The 17,674-nt window shown below is 41.3% G+C and overlaps 1 protein-coding gene across 3 annotated transcripts in view; it reads left to right on the top strand.

Annotated features, from left to right (window-relative positions):
• nfatc3a (nuclear factor of activated T cells 3a) overlaps nucleotides 1-10,720 on the top strand; it is an 81,125-nt gene extending 70,405 nt beyond the window's left edge. For all 3 annotated transcript variants that reach the window (XM_021607747.2, XM_021607746.2, XM_021607748.2), the window contains exon 10: nucleotides 9,498-10,720. In XM_021607747.2, the coding sequence (XP_021463422.2) occupies nucleotides 9,498-9,556 (59 nt within the window). In that variant the 3' untranslated portion in view covers nucleotides 9,557-10,720. The remainder of the gene's footprint in view (nucleotides 1-9,497) is intronic.
• Nucleotides 10,721-17,674: the final 6,954 nt, after the last annotated feature.

Genomic DNA, 17,674 nt, shown 5'->3' with positions numbered 1-17,674 from the left:
AAGTGTGAGAAAAGTTGTTGACTGAAAAGACTGACAGGTTCACCCTGGGATTAGTAAGTCCCTGTCTGAGCGAGGCCTAGAAATAGCTTCTGTGCCATGCAGGCTCTGTAGGACGCACAAACAAACATTCACACAAAACACACACGCACACACACTGGCTCTGTAGGACATCATGAAGCAGTGAATGACTGAGCAGACCAGGGTTCATGTGTATTTAATTATTTGTTATTTAAATACATTGTTTTCTGTATTTGACTATTTTAAAATAATGTGGACCGAATTAACTACTTCTATTGGAAGTATTTGAAAGTATTTTCGGTAACACTTTATTTGGATAGTCCATATGTAGATGCTCTACAGACTATCAGTAACATTTCAACTAACTATCTACTAACCCTAGCTCTAACTTTAACCTTAAACTTAACCTTTACCCTAACCTTATTCTTAACCTAACCCTAACCCTAACCTTAGCAAGCAGTTGTTTATCAACAGATAGTTTGTTGATAGTATGACCATCTGTAGAGCATCTACAGAGCGAAAATGCGGACAATCCAAATCAAGTGTGACCGTATTTTCAAATCCTTATTTCAAATACTATATTAAAATAACTGGGTTAAATGCATGGGAGTGTATTTGAGTCAGTGTATTTGAGTGTTTTCAAATACTTTCCAAGTGTATTTCTAAATACATTCCAATATTCAACTACTTTTCTTTTCAAATAAATAAATATCTAAATACTTCCATCTAAATGTCTTTGAAAGTGATTGAACTCTGGTCTACTAGACTATCTGTGTGTCTTTCTGTTAATGTCTGTCTATCTGTCTGAGTTCTAGTAGTCTAACTAAGAACAGGGTCAGTGCTGATATGTACATTTTGATATGATAGTCATTCCCTGGTAGGATTTCAGTATACAGTAGTATCACCAGGGGTGCAACTTTCACTTGGGGAATTGCATTTTTGTCCCCCCCAGTTGTATCATTGAAATGTGATACAAAATGAGGCAACTGTGTGCTTTAGGACCATGCGGACGCCTTCGAGAGGTCGGGTAGGCTGTTTGGAGTGTTTATATATAATATTAGTTCACCCCCCCCCCCTCCCCACTTCTAAAACCAAAGTTGCGCCCCTGAGTATCACTGTAGTATTGCCTGCATAGACTTGTGTCAGCACAAGTCTGTGTGTGTGTGTACCACCATGTCACAGTGTAAAACTGCTGTGGTGAGCTAACAGATGGCCTTGGTGACTGGTGACGTACGCCACGCAGGGGCCATGTAGTAGGGTGTGTGCGTGCGTACGTGTGTGCGTATGTACGTGTGTGTGTTTGCAGTAGGTCTACTGTGGGTGTGGGGGGGTCAGGAGTGGCACAGACTTACTGACAGATGGACAGACGAGTTGAGGATCCCACGCAACTGGCAGTATGCACCCAAAAATGCATCCCCACTTCTCATACTCCTCCTAGATGAATTCTCATCTCCAATAAAGGTTTATAACAAAGAGTATGTATTTATCAGTAAGAGGCAGGAGGAGGCAGTTCTTCTGCCAGAGCTAGCAGCTGAAAGGAAACTGCTGTGTACAGGACCTCTGCTTCTTTATTGGTAGGTACAGTAGTCTATATTTGGTTTAGTGTCCATATTTAGTGTCAATATATTTCCAATCTTCCTGAACAGTGTTAATGTGAGTGCACTATTAACAGGGACAGTAATTGTACAGTAGTGTGTATAGCGTGCTGTAGGTGTGTGCAACCTTGCTCTCCCCCTTCCTCTCGTGTGAATGTGAGTGAACCCTCCTGTGAGGGTGATTACGGCCGTCATGGTGACAGACTGAACCACTTGTGGTGCCGACCCGTGTGTTCATCTAATTAATCAGCTGGCCCTGTGTTTGCACAGACAACACACATACACAGTGCAGATGGGCGGGGGGGTAGCCGAGGCTGTGTGTGTGTGACACGGCGTGCCTGCATCTTTTGTTTGCTCTCCTGCTCGGTCCACAGCTGCCTCTCGCCGTGAGCACGGCATTCTGGGTTAATAATAGGCCGGGCCTGCTGCTCCCGCTCTTCTTGTGAGAGACAACGACATAGAGCAGGCACACACACTTATTTCTAGCGCTGTCATAGTGTACACACACACACACAGAGAGAGACACAGGCACATAGTACACACAGTAAATGAACCCACCAAAAACAGCCATATTCACGTCAGTACTATGAGTATGGCGCCACACATTGTAAACACTGTGCACACAGTAGTTAATCACATACTTTAGGCAGTTTTCTCAGGCACAACTCTATATACAAATACACAAGCAATGCCGCTCCCAGAGCATGTGCACGGACCCTGTTGACACAGCATAGCCAACAACACACACACATCTACATTTAAAACATGGGCTAATGTGGATCTGTTACTAAGGCTCCTGAAACATAGCTTTCACCAGACTCCAATCCCCTCCGTGAGGTAGGCCCTGTCCGTCTCTACTACTACAGACCCAGGGAACCAACCTCTAGTCTACAGGTTGCACTACCACTAGACGGAAGTCACAGAACCCTGGCACCATGCTGCTGGTCAGTTTGGGTCAAGCAGGCCTCAGTCTCCAGAGTCCTGAGTTGTCCCCTACAGTGGAAACTCTACGCTGGTGCTCTGTGGTTTGGTGGCTTTGTGGCTTGGTCCAAGTCCCAGCCCAGCCAGTGGCTGCTTCTAACTTCTAACTGAGCATGGCAGATAAATAACACAACTCTCTATTCCTTTGAGGAGAAAACAACAGTGGTAGGAAAATGCATCAGGCCTGGACCTAACCAAACTCAGCTAGTTAAACACAATCACAAACACACACCACCGGCCCTGGAACAAGTGGAAACCGACTTTGTTTGTCGTCTTTCCATACAATTAAAGACTTAGGAATGTAATGAAGGCAGAGGTATTGGCAGTGTAGCACCAGCACCAGGTTCTGGGCTCTGGGGTTCAGGTCCTGCCAGTGTGCCTTTCTCTCTCTCTCTGTGTGTGTGTCTGTGTGTGCGTGTCTGTGTGTGCGTGTCTGTGTGTGCGTGTCTTTGTGTGTGTGTCTGTGTGTGCGTGTCTGTGTGTGCGTGTCTGTGTGTGCGTGCTTTTCAGTGTGTTTCTCCGTCAAGATGTTGGCCAGCGGCAGGCAGACGGAGTGCCCGGGCAGGCCGGAGATCCTTGGTAATGTTGGAACTTAACATTGACCTTCAGCCAGGAAAACAGAAAGAGAATCCTTTTATTTGTGTTTACAGAGTCCCATATCAATGTTTTGAATATAATATTGTCTTGTTTGTATGCAAATGGCCTCTTGTACCAGCTCGTGGGTTGTGTTTCAGTTAGCTTGTCTATCTTAGATGTCATTGTTGATTTGTGTTTCCTAACAGAGAGTAGTGTGCTTTGTGTGACTGTAAGGGGAGTGTACATGTCAAGTGTCTCAGAGAACTGTTGAGTCACTCTGCCCTGCTCTAGTAAACAGTAAAGTGATGTGCATTGCCCCTCCACACACACACACACACACACACACACACACACACACACACACACACACACACACACACACCATATCACATCTCCACATGGCAGTCAGGTTACTGCAGTTATCCGCCATTCTAGTTATGTGGATGCAGGAATTCTTTTAACTCACTAAACTAGCCTCCAGTCCGGAAAAATCTCTTAAAATGCCATTAAGTGCCATTAGGTGTTTAGTCACTGTGAAATGCAGCAGACACATAGAATGTGTCATTATCTGATCCCTACTGCACATCCTAAGGTGATGGTCTATTGTGGTAGAAGTTTAGATTAATCTTCTGGTTGGCCATTCCGGATCCTATTGGCTTCCATTCCAACATTTTAGGATGGCCATTCTGGCTCCAATCCTGTTGGCTTCCACCTTGTAACTCACTCTTGTGGTCATCTGATGGCTTCCTGTGAGCAGACATTATAGGGGCCGGATCAAAAGACGTGTGTTGGGAATCACTTAGAAATGGGAAATCCACAGATGATTCACAGAGATGAGTGACTTTGTTAAAACTGCAGCAGTGTTCTAATGAGGCTATAGTGTTCTGACTGGAGCTCTACTGTTACTGTGATCTGTCTCTCTGGCAGCGTGTCAGACTAGAGTAACAGACTTCAGAGCTACAGTTAAACAGGCAAAAAAGAGATGTTAGCCTAGCAACCCTGGAATGTTTTTAGTCGTCTAGATTCTGTTACTGAAACTGACCATATATTTCCAATGAAATATGATCATTAAGTGGACTTGTCCATTTGACTTGAACGCCTGATGTTTTCTCTTCTACCCGAGGCTCTCAGAAGATGTGTGCATGTCATTGCAAGTCTTCCTTTTGACCAACTGAATCTTGGCTTGCCTGTCCCGTGCCTTGCACAAGTGTTATCCATCGTCACATGTTTTCTTCATTTGGTAGAGTGGAGAGAACAATCACTCAGTCTTCTTGTTATTTTCTGAAGCTGGTTCTCTGTTGGAGCGCCCTACATGCCCTTTTCTGCTTCACACTTCAGTGTTTGTCTGTCAGGGAACGTTTTTTTCAATCTGTCAGACGGGAACCAGGGTGATTACCTGTTTTCCATCCTAACTGATGACTTGTTTATCATAGAAAATCCACATCTGTTTGACTGTTTCACTTCTGTTTCTCATTGCAGAGATCATTTTAGCAGATCCCTTTTAGACATGAAATGTACACTAGACATGACGTTAAAGATCACTGTGTGATTCCAAACAAAGAAAAGCAAAGAAAAATAATTGGGGTCAGAAAGGCCACACTATGTAGATTTAATAAGGGCAGTCTGTTTCTCCCCTATGTCTGGGTTAGGTAAAGTGATTCATGTGAGTTTCCCCTTTGAGATAATGACATGACACACACTGAAAACCTAGTTTTACCACCAATCAGTACACTGATGGACTTTGATCGAGGAGGGACTCTCTGTCTTTGACTGTAATTAGCCTAAGTCACAGTGATTGAAGGGTTCGTTCCCCACTACAGTACTGTCTGAGAGGTGACACTGGTCTGATGGGGAGGGAAGTCATGTTCATGGGCTGGTTTAGTCACACATCCAGTAAAATAGATTAGCCCTAGGACCAGAGAGCTATGCCTTAGAAGCGAAATGACAGTTCACTGTATGAAGAGCAGTTCCCTGGCTTAATAGGGACCCCCCCCTCCTAGTCATATAAAGAGGATCTCCCTTCCAGAGGGTTAAAGAGACCCAGGGTTCTCTGTAGTAAGCTGGGCTAAATCATCACGTTTCTGATGCAGTCATAAAAACAAGTCAATCTGAGACATTGGTTCAGGTATGAAACTACTGAAGTCAAGCACAATTTGAAAGATTTTTCCCTACATTACTTCAGATTATAGGCCTAATTGATAATATTTTATATAACTGTCAGTCTTGTTAGAGCCAATTTTGAAACCTTACCAGTAGTCGATTAACAGGATATCTAATGCCCGTGTGAAAGTTTGCATTGTTTTGTGTGTTTTGTGTGTGTTCTGTGGAACGTTTTCTAAACAGACACAACTGCAGATAGACATTGTGCTTGAGACTTACATTAAACACATACAATAATGGTTCATTTTTAGTTGAACATTTCAGCTCGTGTGCTGTGATTAGAACGTGGATACATTGTTGTAGACTGATGTTTTATGTAAAGCTGTCTGTCGCAGTTAACCGACAAATACAGTCTATGTGTGAAGATAGATAGCCGTGTGTGATGGGAGAGGAAGAACCATCCGCCCACGCCAACAGGATAGAGACAGTGGCTAGCCAGCCAAGCACAAAGGCCTGCCCCTCCCTCTGTCACATCAGCAGTAGTAGCAGCTCATAGATCACACAAACAAATACAAATAAACACCTCTATTTCTATCATGGAACCACCAATAAGTTTTCACTGCTTTTTTTAATGGTAGTCAACTAGCAAGTACAGTTGACGCTACAGTATTCATTGTCGATACTGTAAAATTATGTTTGAAATAGTTGTAATTACTTTTTCTGAGAAATGTATTTTGTACCGGTTTTACAGGAGTGCAATGACTTTGAGACGTTGTAATTGTATTCAGATATATAGCTGATGATTCTTAGGGATGGGGGTAACAGTTGATATATAGCTGATGATTCTTATCGATGGGGGTAACAGTTGATATTTAGCTGATGTTCTTAGGGATGGGGGTAACAGTTGAATAATAGCTGATGATTCTTATCGATGGGGGTAACAGTTGATATATAGCTGATGTTCTTAGGGATGGGGGTAACAGTTGATATATAGCTGATGTTCTTAGGGATGGGGGTAACAGTTGATATTTAGCTGATGATTCTTATCGATGGGGGTAACAGTTGATATAGCTGATGTTCTTAGGGATGGGGGTAACAGTTGATATTTAGCTGATGTTCTTAGGGATGGGGATAACAGTTGATATTTAGCTGATGTTCTTAGGGATGGGGGTAACAGTTGATATATAGCTGATGATTCTTAGGGATGGGGGTAACAGTTGATATATAGCTGATGATTCTTATCGATGGGGGTAACAGTTGATATATAGCTGATGATTCTTAGGGATGGGGGTAACAGTTGAATAATAGCTGATGATTCTTATCGATGGGGGTAACAGTTGATATATAGCTGATGATTCTTATCGATGGGGGTAACAGTTGATATATAGCTGATGATTCTTAGGGATGGGGGTAACAGTTGATATATAGCTGATGATTCTTAGGGATGGGGGTAACAGTTGATATTTAGCTGATGTTCTTAGGGATGGGGGTAACAGTTGATATATAGCTGATGATTCTTAGGGATGGGGGTAACAGTTGATATTTAGCTGATGTTCTTAGGGATGGGGGTAACAGTTGATATTTAGCTGATGTTCTTAGGGATGGGGGTAACAGTTGATATATAGCTGATGATTCTTATCGATGGGGGTAACAGTTGATATATAGCTGATGATTCTTATCGATGGGGGTAACAGTTGATATATAGCTGATGATTCTTAGGGATGGGGGTAACAGTTGATATATAGCTGATGATTCTTAGGGATGGGGGTAACAGTTGATATATAGCTGATGATTCTTATCGATGGGGGTAACAGTTGATATATAGCTGATGTTCTTAGGGATGGGGGTAACAGTTGATATATAGCTGATGATTCTTAGGGATGGGGGTAACAGTTGATATTTAGCTGATGTTCTTAGGGATGGGGGTAACAGTTGATATATAGCTGATGATTCTTAGGGATGGGGGAACAGTTGATATATAGCTGATGTTCTTAGGGATGGGGGTAACAGTTGATATATAGCTGATGATTCTTAGGGATGGGGGTAACAGTTGATATATAGCTGATGTTCTTAGGGATGGGGGTAACAGTTGATATATAGCTGATGATTCTTAGGGATGGGGGTAACAGTTGATATATAGCTGATGATTCTTAGGGATGGGGATAACAGTTGATATTTAGCTGATGATTCTTAGGGATGGGGGTAACAGTTGATATTTAGCTGATGTTCTTAGGGATGGGGGTAACAGTTGATATATAGCTGATGATTCTTATCGATGGGGGTAACAGTTGATATTTAGCTGATGTTCTTAGGGATGGGGGTAACAGTTGATATATAGCTGATGATTCTTAGGGATGGGGGTAACTGTTGATATATAGCTGATGAATCTTAGGGATGGGGGTAACAACTGGAATACAGAATATCAAGGCTTTTAATTAAATTGATGAAAAAGTATCATTCTTGATTTGTGTTAATGAATAAATTATTATTTAACCCCATACACAGCAACATGTGGTTAAGAAATATAAAGGGAAGATCTTAAGATGAATTCATTTGAACGGACTTCCTAATATCTCGATAATACTCTGAATTTAATCTACACGTGATTTGACTGTCAATGTTCCTCTCACTCCATCTACCAATAATATACCACATATATAAATACCCATATATAATATGACCCATATAAAGCAGATGCTGACTTGTCCATCAGACACGGTGGGCCATTAAATGTATGATTTCACAACAGACAGTTGCACAACAAGTGGCCAGTTGTAGGTAAGAGAAGAGGAATCCCCAAGCAGCAGGGCTGGTACTGTTGCTGTGGTGTATGTGCAGGTCTGGCTGAATACCTGCGTGTCTATCTGTCTTAATGTGTGTCAAACTGTCAGAGCTCAGAGGACTCACTCACCATCTCCTCGCTCTAAACCAGATAGTCAAACCCTCTCCTCTCTTTGCCCTCTGTCTCTTTGACCTGCCATGACTTTTGACACCTATGTGCCACATCAGGAAATGAACGGTGTATGAATGCCGCCACTGCTGCACGAATGCAAAGCTACCAGTCGCTGCTGTGTGGAAAATATCTTCACTTTTTCCACAAATACCAAACCAGGCTACGTATCCTCTCCTTTCACTCTCTCTCTCCTCTTTCTCTCTTTTCTCTCTCCCCTCTCTCTTCTCTCCCTCTCTTTTCTAGTTCTTCTCTTTCTCCCTCTCTCTTTCTCACCCTCCTTTTTGTTCCACAGGTACTGTAGTTAACCAGATGCAGCTTCAGTTAGCGTGATATGGGGGTTAGAAGTTGATTTACTTTACGGCTGTGATTTTTACAGGCTCCCCGCTGGTTCTCCCGCTGAGCCACGCAGGACCCGGTGTGAGCTGAAAACAGCTTTGGCACCACTGTAACAGTCAGGCCTCTGTTGGAGGCATCTCCAACATGCCCCACTGCCAGAGAGCGAAGAGAAAATAACTTATTTATTTAATATTAGGCCTAGCTAGCTCTGCCTGGCAGAGTAATTACCTACAGCACTGTGCTTGAGTGCCTCTCTGGGGTCGACAACATGTGTTGTAACAATGGATTAGTTTTATACAGGCCCATTTACTACACTCGCAAACCCACAATAATAGGCCAGAGGAAATGTACTCAAGCTCCATTAAGAGGTGGAAGAAATGAAGAAACGCAATAGAGAAATGGTGCTCGCTAGGCCATTCAATAAACGGAGGATGATATTTATAGGAGTCGACATGTTGTGGTGGTAAAGACTAAATATCTTGGACGCTGTCAAAGGTCATGTTTGTCGGTAATGACACACGGCAGTGAATGGAATAGTTTATCCTCGCTTTCTGGTTGTTGACGGTGGTTTTGTCATTCCAAAGCTGTGAGTTGAACCTCTGGGTCTTGCCAGTGTATGTATGAGTTTTTCCCTCTATCTCTCCACTGTGATATGCTGAAGCTGAACTTTTCTGTGTTCAGAGTAGTCAGTAAGTGAGCTGGGCAACATCGCCCTCTGCTGGTAAACATTTGTATTTTCTCACAGTCCGAATGCATTCAGGAACACAATTTAGATTTGCTTTCTTGATAATATATGACAATTAATGTGTCCTGAAAAACTTTGGGTCAATTGAAGTTGAAGAAAGCCTTGCTAAGGTTTAGTAGCCTATAATAATAAACCATCTGGACTATGTTGTTCAGCTGTAGTGAACCTGTATCCTCTCTCTTTGTGTTTCCAGTGAATGAGATCATCGGCAGAGACATGTCCCAGTCCCCTGGTGGCGGTGCCCAGTCGTAGCGCTTTCCGTGGCCAGGCCTCCACACACCCAGCTGGGCATAGCAGTGTCCTCACCAGCCCCAACACCACCACCTCCACCACAGGACTTTACCTGCCTCTAGGCAGGACAGACTGGGCTGAGATTCCCCTTTACACTTCATGGCCCTACCAGTCCACAAAAAGACCTCCAGACACACATGAACAAACCTTTCATATACCCACATGGCAGCAAAAGAGCTCAGATTCACCCACCTACACATGTATACATCAGATTATAAACAGGAGAACACCACAGGGTGGTGACAAACTAGGATTATTGGGGTCAGTGAGTGGCAGAAAGACGAGGAACATGTTCTCTGTTCAGTTGACTTCGGGTTCATTTTTAGCATTAGTTCTCAGTCCTGGGCTCAGATCCCCAGAGGTGATCACTGGTTTAGATAGTGATCACCTCCTAAACGGTTTCTATGCAGCTAAACTCTCTGTTCAGGGTGTTTGGTTGGAGTATGTAATATACCCTCTCAAGTCACAATGTTGTCCCTAACAGTGTAGTGCTCAGTGAGGAAAAATAGGACCCCTCAGTAGGAATAAAGAAGGGTTGAATACTGTACTCATGATTTTCTCACCAGCATAGACCTCGACAGTACAAACACCCGGTTGGTTGAGCACCCTCTGGGAGTGTAGAGGTAGTACTGCAGCCCCACTGCGACACCCCCATCACCCTTGTCCTTCTTTGTCTCTGGTCTCTGGGTGCCTGGGAGCCCCTTCTCTTCTTCTCTGGTGCTGGACTGGGATCTGTAATATGCAACATTCCACACTTCTAGTGACCTTCCAGCCATGTAGATATAGTGCCTTCAGAAAGTGTTCACACCCCTTGACTTTTTCCACATTTTGTTGTGGTACAGCCTGAATTTCAAATATATTAAATGTAGTAATTTTTGTCGCTGGCCTACACGCAATACCCAATAATGTCAAAGTGGACTTATGTTTTCAGAATTGTTTATAAATTCATAAAAAATAAAAATCTGAAATGTCTTGAGTGAATAAGTATTCAACCCCTTTGTTAGTACAAGCCTAAATAAGTTCAGGAGTAAAAATGAGCTTAACAAGTCACATAAGTTGCATGGACTCTCTGTGTGCAATAACAGTGTTCAACATGATTTTTGAATGACTATCTCATCTCTGTACCCCACCCATAAAATTATCTGTCAAGCAGTGAATTTCAAACACAGATTCAACCACAAAGACCAGGGAGTTTTTCCAATGCCTCGCAAAGAAGGGCACCTATTGGTAGATAGGTAAAAAAAAAAAAAAAAAAAAAATGATATTGAGCATATCCCTTTGAGCATGGAGAAGTTATTAATTATATTTTAGATGGTGTATCAATACACCCAGTCACTACAAAGATACAGGCATCCTTCCTAACTCAGTTGCCAGAGAGGAAGGAAATGGCTTAGAGATTTCACCATGAGGCCAATGGTCACTTTAAAACAGTTACAGAATTTAATGGCAGTGAAAGGAGAAAACAGGATGAATCAACAACATTGTAGTTATTCCACAATACTAACCTAAATGACAGAGTGAAAAGAGGGAAGCCTGTACAGAATAAACATATTCCAAAACATGCATCCTGTTTGCAACAAGGCACTAAAGTAATACACAAAAACATTTGGCAAAGCGATTCACTTTTTGTTCTGAGTACAAAGTGTTATGTACTCTCCATATGTTCAAGCATAGTGATGGCTGCATCATGTTATGTGTATGCTTGTAATCGATAAGGACTGGAGATTTTTTTTAAATTAAATATTAAGCAGAATGGAGCACAGGCAAAATTCTAGAGGGAAATCTGGTTCATTCTGCTTTCCACCAGACACTGGGAGGTGAATTCACTTTTCAGAAGGACAATAACTTAAAACACAAGGCCTAATCTACACTGAAGTTGCTTACCAAGAAGACAGTGGATGTTCCTGAGTGGCCAAATTACAATTTTGACTTAAATCTGCTTGAAAATCTATGGCAAGACCTGAAAATGGTTGTCTACCTATGATCAACATCCAATTTGACAGAGCTTGAAGAATTTAATGGGCAAATGTTTCACAATCCAGGTGTGCAAAGCTCTTAGAGATAGATATACCCAGAAAGACTCACAGCTCTAATCACTGCTTAAGGTGCTTCTATAAAGTATTGACTCAGGGGTGGGAATACTTATGTAAATGAGATTTCTGTATTTCATTTTCAATAAATTAGCAAACATTTATAAAAACATGTTTTTACTGTCATTATGGGTTATTGTGTGTAGATGGTTGAGATGTAAAAAATCTATATTTAATCCATTTTCTATTCAGGCTGTACCACAACAAAAGGTGGAATAAGTCAAAGGGTATGAATACCTTCTGAAGCCACTGTATCTGTGTATTAATACTACTCTCCTCCTGACTCCCCACACCTCCTCTTCAGGTTGAACAAATGCCTTATAAACCTTGTTAAATAGCAGCTTTGAATGATAGGATGGTAAACGCTTTTGTTGTTTGTTTGCACAGCTGACTCTTCATGCAGAGTATGACTTTGATTTTTATAGAAATTAGATGGATTTCTGAGTTTGTGATATGGAGACGCTTGACTTTCGATGAATATGTTTTATGCGATGGATAGATGAACACTGGTTTCCTCCAGACCGAGGTAGCCTGTTAAGACAAGTAAATATATATATTTGTAACTGTAAGTAGACTCGTTGGAGTTTAATTAAAGGTGGTGTTTGAATTATCCACAGAGCAAGACGGACCTGTGTTCCTCTGAGCTCTGTCATGCAATAACTAAAGTGCGTCTGAAATGGCACCTTATTCCCCGTATAGTGCACTACTTTTGGCCAGCATACTGTAAGTGTGGATGCACACTAACTGTCTTGATGCCCTGGGCCCAGTTTTTCTAAACTTTTAATCTGGATAAGAATGTTCCGGATTCTGTTATCCTCTTTTGCAATCAGGATCAGATTGATCTGGCTGTTTTTGGGCCGGTTTTTCAGAAAATAATCGGACAGGATCATTCTGATCCACAACATGAAGATCACAGAATCCAGATTGTCAGTGCTTTCAACAGGCCTACACCTTTCCATCTAGTGGACAAGTTATGGTACTACTACACTGTCATAGGGAAACAGAGATGAGTAAACTTCATGAATAAAGGTAACTAACTATATGACAAATAATAGAGCCAGCATATCACCTATAAGTAAGTACATGCATTTATCTGACACTTCTCAATATAACAACTGACTACACGCTTAATACTGCTGTCAATTTAACGTAATGAACCTTTCCTTTTCAGATGTAAGAATGTTTTTAGTTACATTGAAATGTATTGGTTGTGGTGCTTTTCACCTTTCTAAATCCACCCTGAATACACCCTTCCAGTGGGATCAAGATAATCCAGATTTTAGGCATCAAAACTATCATCACTACCTTTTAGGAGTACAAAAAAAATGCAACAACTACATTTAATCACGATTTAATGGTCAGATTGAATTACCAAATCTGGAGGATCAGAATAATTTTCTTTTCTTTTGAAAAACCCAATTCTATCATGTCATTTGTCAGATAACTTTTTGAAAAACTGGGCCCAGAGACTTGTGTGCCTTCCACTTTGTAACAACCATACCTTCTGAGGGTAAAGCAGCTTCACGCCACATACTATTGGAAATAATATAACACATTGAAAACTGCAGATTTAAACTGTTGATAAAAGTATTTTATACATAGTCATTTATATATATTGTATTTATGTATAGCCCCCCCCCCCCCCCCCCCCCCCCTCCATCAGCCCTGATGAACAAGGTTAAGTTTGTTTTAAAAAACGATTTCCATTTTTGTATGTTGTTGGTTCTTCCAGGCCCCCTGTGTGTTGCACATCACGACAATCACGACAAATTATAATTTTCTCTTCAGGATGGTACCTTAACAAAAATATGTATTTGTCAATCTTCCTCCTTGGGGAGACATACAGACTGCGAATGTATGGAATATTGATAGCAATAATAAAAATATTTTCAGTTTGCCTGAGAATTACAACAACAAAAAGTCCAAAGAAAATGACAAAGCTGAGTGTTGAAAAGCAACATATTCCAGTCCAACATCATCATAAGGATGTTTCCAGAATGTGATTCTGAATGCTGGATAGATGTATGTATGTAGGTATGTATGTATGCCATACATTACGTAGTCATGCTGTAATATAACATGTTGATTGGTCTGGGTAGGAACAACTCCTATTGCCTTAACATGTTCTCTGTGATTGGACAATGATATATGTATATTCTTGCATGTACATTTGTTTTCTCTGAGAGGATGTTGCTAATGACAACTGTCCAAGTCCAGTGAGAAATAGAAAATAATTCTGCTATACACAAAAAACCTGCCTGATGCCTTTAAAAAAAAGTTTTAAAAATTGTTAAGAAAAAGAACCTTGATGCCTATAGTTGTAGATGCAGCAGAGATGCTTGGTTCTGTTACTTCAAGGCTCCGTTTACACAGGTAGTCCAATTCTGATATTTTTCTCACTAATCAGATCAGCTCTGATAAAGTTCTGTGATTGGTCTAAGAACCAATTAGTGGAACAAATATCAGAATTGGGCTGCCTGTATAAACGCAGCCTTCTAGAGTATCAGCACAATACTTATTGTGAATCTGCCTTGTAAAGGACACAGTACAAGCGTCTTAGTAGATTATATATATATATGTGTGTGTGTGTGTGTGTGTGTGTTTGTACCCAATAAACTGTAGATAAGTGGGGGTTTTTTACAATGAATTTCAGTTCTGTACAATACAAGCACACATATGTATTAGGCTACTATGCAAACCATGACGGAAGCATCATGACAACGTGATATTTGGCATCAACTACAAAATAACTGGTTTGTTTATAATAATCTCTCTTTTGGCTTTTGTTTTATGTGTAAAACATTTTCAAATAGTGAGGAGAGAATGTCACTATTTGTTTATTTAAACTATAGGAAGGCCTTAACTCACGTGTTGAATATGAATTACTGTTGTCTATATGCTCTTCTGGGTTAATAATTTACTTGAGAATATATATTTTGGACAGCAGGACGTTAGTTACAAGAGGAAGGGCTGGCTCTGGTGCTGCTTGTTACTGTTACCTGATTCACAGTATAGAGCTGATCATAACCGTACTGTGCTGGCTTGGATGTTTCATTTTCACATGGTCCTTTCCAGCACAGTTCCAGCACTATGTAGATGCGTAAACAGGGCAGCCCAGTACAGCTCGGCTTGGCGCAGCTTGGCTCTATAGTGTGAATGAGGCATATGAGTCCAGAAACAAAAGCAGCATTAAATTCAGTAACCATTCGCTCTCTGCCATCCTCTTCTGTAAAACCAAAGATAAACAATATGTTCCCATTTTACATACTGGTAAAAAGCAACACAGACTGACATTAGAACTCTATTTTTGATACTTTCAAATGGATGTCATTCCTAACGGTTGGGTGCATATATCTATAAATATATGTTTTGTAAAAGAAAAGGGAAATACAGGTTTTAGCTGATGTTTACAGGAACCTTGTATTGTCATTTCATGTACATTTTGTATTTTAAAACCATTTTGTAATTTAAGACTGCAGTGCTTTTTGAACGTATTCTAAGGGAATACCTTGCATTTAGGCTCTTACAGTAGTGTATCAATAAAAATACAAACGTCAATCTGGGGCTTTGTGTTCTCTTTCTATACTGAACAAATATATAAACGCAACATGGAACAATTTCTAAGATTTTACTGAGTTACAGTTCATATAAGCAAACAAGTAAATTGAAATAAATTAGGCCTTAATCTATGTATTTCCCATTACTAGGAATACAGATATGTCATCCAGAACTGGGACATTTTCAGCTTCCAGGAATTGTGTACAGATCCTTGCGACATGGGTCCGTGCATTATCATGCTGAAACATGAGGTAATGGGGTGGATGAATGGCACGACAATGAGCCTCAGGATCTCGTCACGGTATCTCTGCATTCAAATTGCCATCAATAAAGTGAAATGGTGTTCGTTGTCCGTAGTTTATGCCTGCCCATACCATAACCCTTCTGCCACCCATGGGACACTCTGTTCACAACGTTGACATCAGCATACAACATACCATCTGCCCGGTACAGTTGGAACCGGGATTAATCTGTGAAGGACACACTTCTCCAGCATGCCAGTGGCCATCGATGGTGAGCATTTGCACCCTAAAGTTGGTTATGACGCCGAACTGCAGTCAGGTCAAGACCCTGGTGAGGACGAGAAGCACGCAGATGAGTTTCACTGAGACGGTTTCCGATAGTTTATGCAGAAATTCTTCAGTTGTGCAAATCCAGTTTATCAGCGGTCTGGGTGGCTGGTCTAAGATGATCCCGTAGGTGAAGAAGCTGGAGGCCCTGGGCTGGCTTGTTACACATGATCTGCGGTTGTGAGGCCTGTTGGACGTACAGTGCCTTGCGAAAGTATTCGGCCCCCTTGAACTTTGCGACCTTTTGCCACATTTCAGGCTTCAAACATAAAGATATAAAACTGTATTTTTTTGTGAAGAATCAACAACAAGTGGGACACAATCATGAAGTGGAACAACATTTATTGGATATTTTAAACTTTTTTAACAAATCAAAAACTGAAAAATTGGGCGTGCAAAATTATTCAGCCCCCTTAAGTTAATACTTTGTAGCGCCACCTTTTGCTGCGATTACAGCTGTAAATCGCTTTGGGTATGTCTCTATCAGTTTTGCACATCGAGAGACTGAAATTTTTTCCCATTCCTCCTTGCAAAACAGCTCGAGCTCAGTGAGGTTGGATGGAGAGCATTTGTGAACAGCAGTTTTCAGTTCTTTCCACAGATTCTCGATTGGATTCAGGTCTGGACTTTGACTTGGCCATTCTAACACCTGGATATGTTTATTTTTGAACCATTCCATTGTAGATTTTGCTTTATGTTTTGGATCATTGTCTTGTTGGAAGACAAATCTCCGTCCCAGTCTCAGGTCTTTTGCAGACTCCATCAGGTTTTCTTCCAGAATGGTCCTGTATTTGGCTCCATCCATCTTCCCATCAATTTTAACCATCATCCCTGTCCCTGCTGAAGAAAAGCAGGCCCAAACCATGATGCTGCCACCACCATGTTTGACAGTGGGGATGGTGTGTTCAGCTGTGTTGCTTTTACGCCAAACATAACGTTTTGCATTGTTGCCAAAAAGTTCAATTTTGGTTTCATCTGACCAGAGCACCTTCTTCCACGTTTGGTGTGTCTCCCAGGTGGCTTGTGGCAAACTTTAAACAACACTTTTTATGGATATCTTTAAGAAATGGCTTTCTTCTTGCCACTCTTCCATAAAGGCCAGATTTTTGCAATATACGACTGATTGTTGTCCTATGGACAGAATATCCCACCTCAGCTGTAGATCTCTGCAGTTCATCCAGAGTGATCATGGGCCTCTTGGCTGCATCTCTGATCAGTCTTCTCCTTGTATGAGCTGAAAGTTTAGAGGGACGGCCAGGTCTTGGTAGATTTGCAGTGGTCTGAAACTCCTTCCATTTCAATATTATCGCTTGTACAGTGCTCCTTGGGATGTTTAAAGCTTGGGAAATCTTTTTGTATCCAAATCCGGCTTTAAACTTCTTCACAACAGTATCTCGGACCTGCCTGGTGTGTTCCTTGTTCTTCATGATGCTCTCTGCGCTTTTGACGGACCTCTGAGACTATCACAGTGCAGGTGCATTTATACGGAGACTTGATTACACACAGGTGGATTGTATTTATCATCATTAGTAATTTAGGTCAACATTGGATCATTCAGAGATCCTCACTGAACTTCTGGAGAGAGTTTGCTGCACTGAAAGTAAAGGGGCTGAATAATTTTGCACGCCCAATTTTTCAGTTTTTGATTTGTTAAAAAAGTTTGAAATATCCAATAAATGTCGTTCCACTTCATGATTGTGTCCCACTTGTTGTTGATTCTTCACAAAAAAATACAGTTTTATATCTTTATGTTTGAAGCCTGAAATGCGGCAAAAGGTCGCAAAGTTCAAGGGGGCCGAATACTTTCGCAAGGCACTGTACTACCAAATTCTCTAAAATGACGTTGGTGGCTTATGGTAGAG

This window comes from Oncorhynchus mykiss, chromosome 6 (genome assembly GCF_013265735.2).
Source record: "Oncorhynchus mykiss isolate Arlee chromosome 6, USDA_OmykA_1.1, whole genome shotgun sequence".
Classification (NCBI taxonomy): Eukaryota; Metazoa; Chordata; class Actinopteri; order Salmoniformes; family Salmonidae; genus Oncorhynchus; species Oncorhynchus mykiss.
The sequence above is the reverse complement of the archived record's forward strand: the minus strand, read 5'-3'. Positions and strand labels throughout refer to the sequence as shown.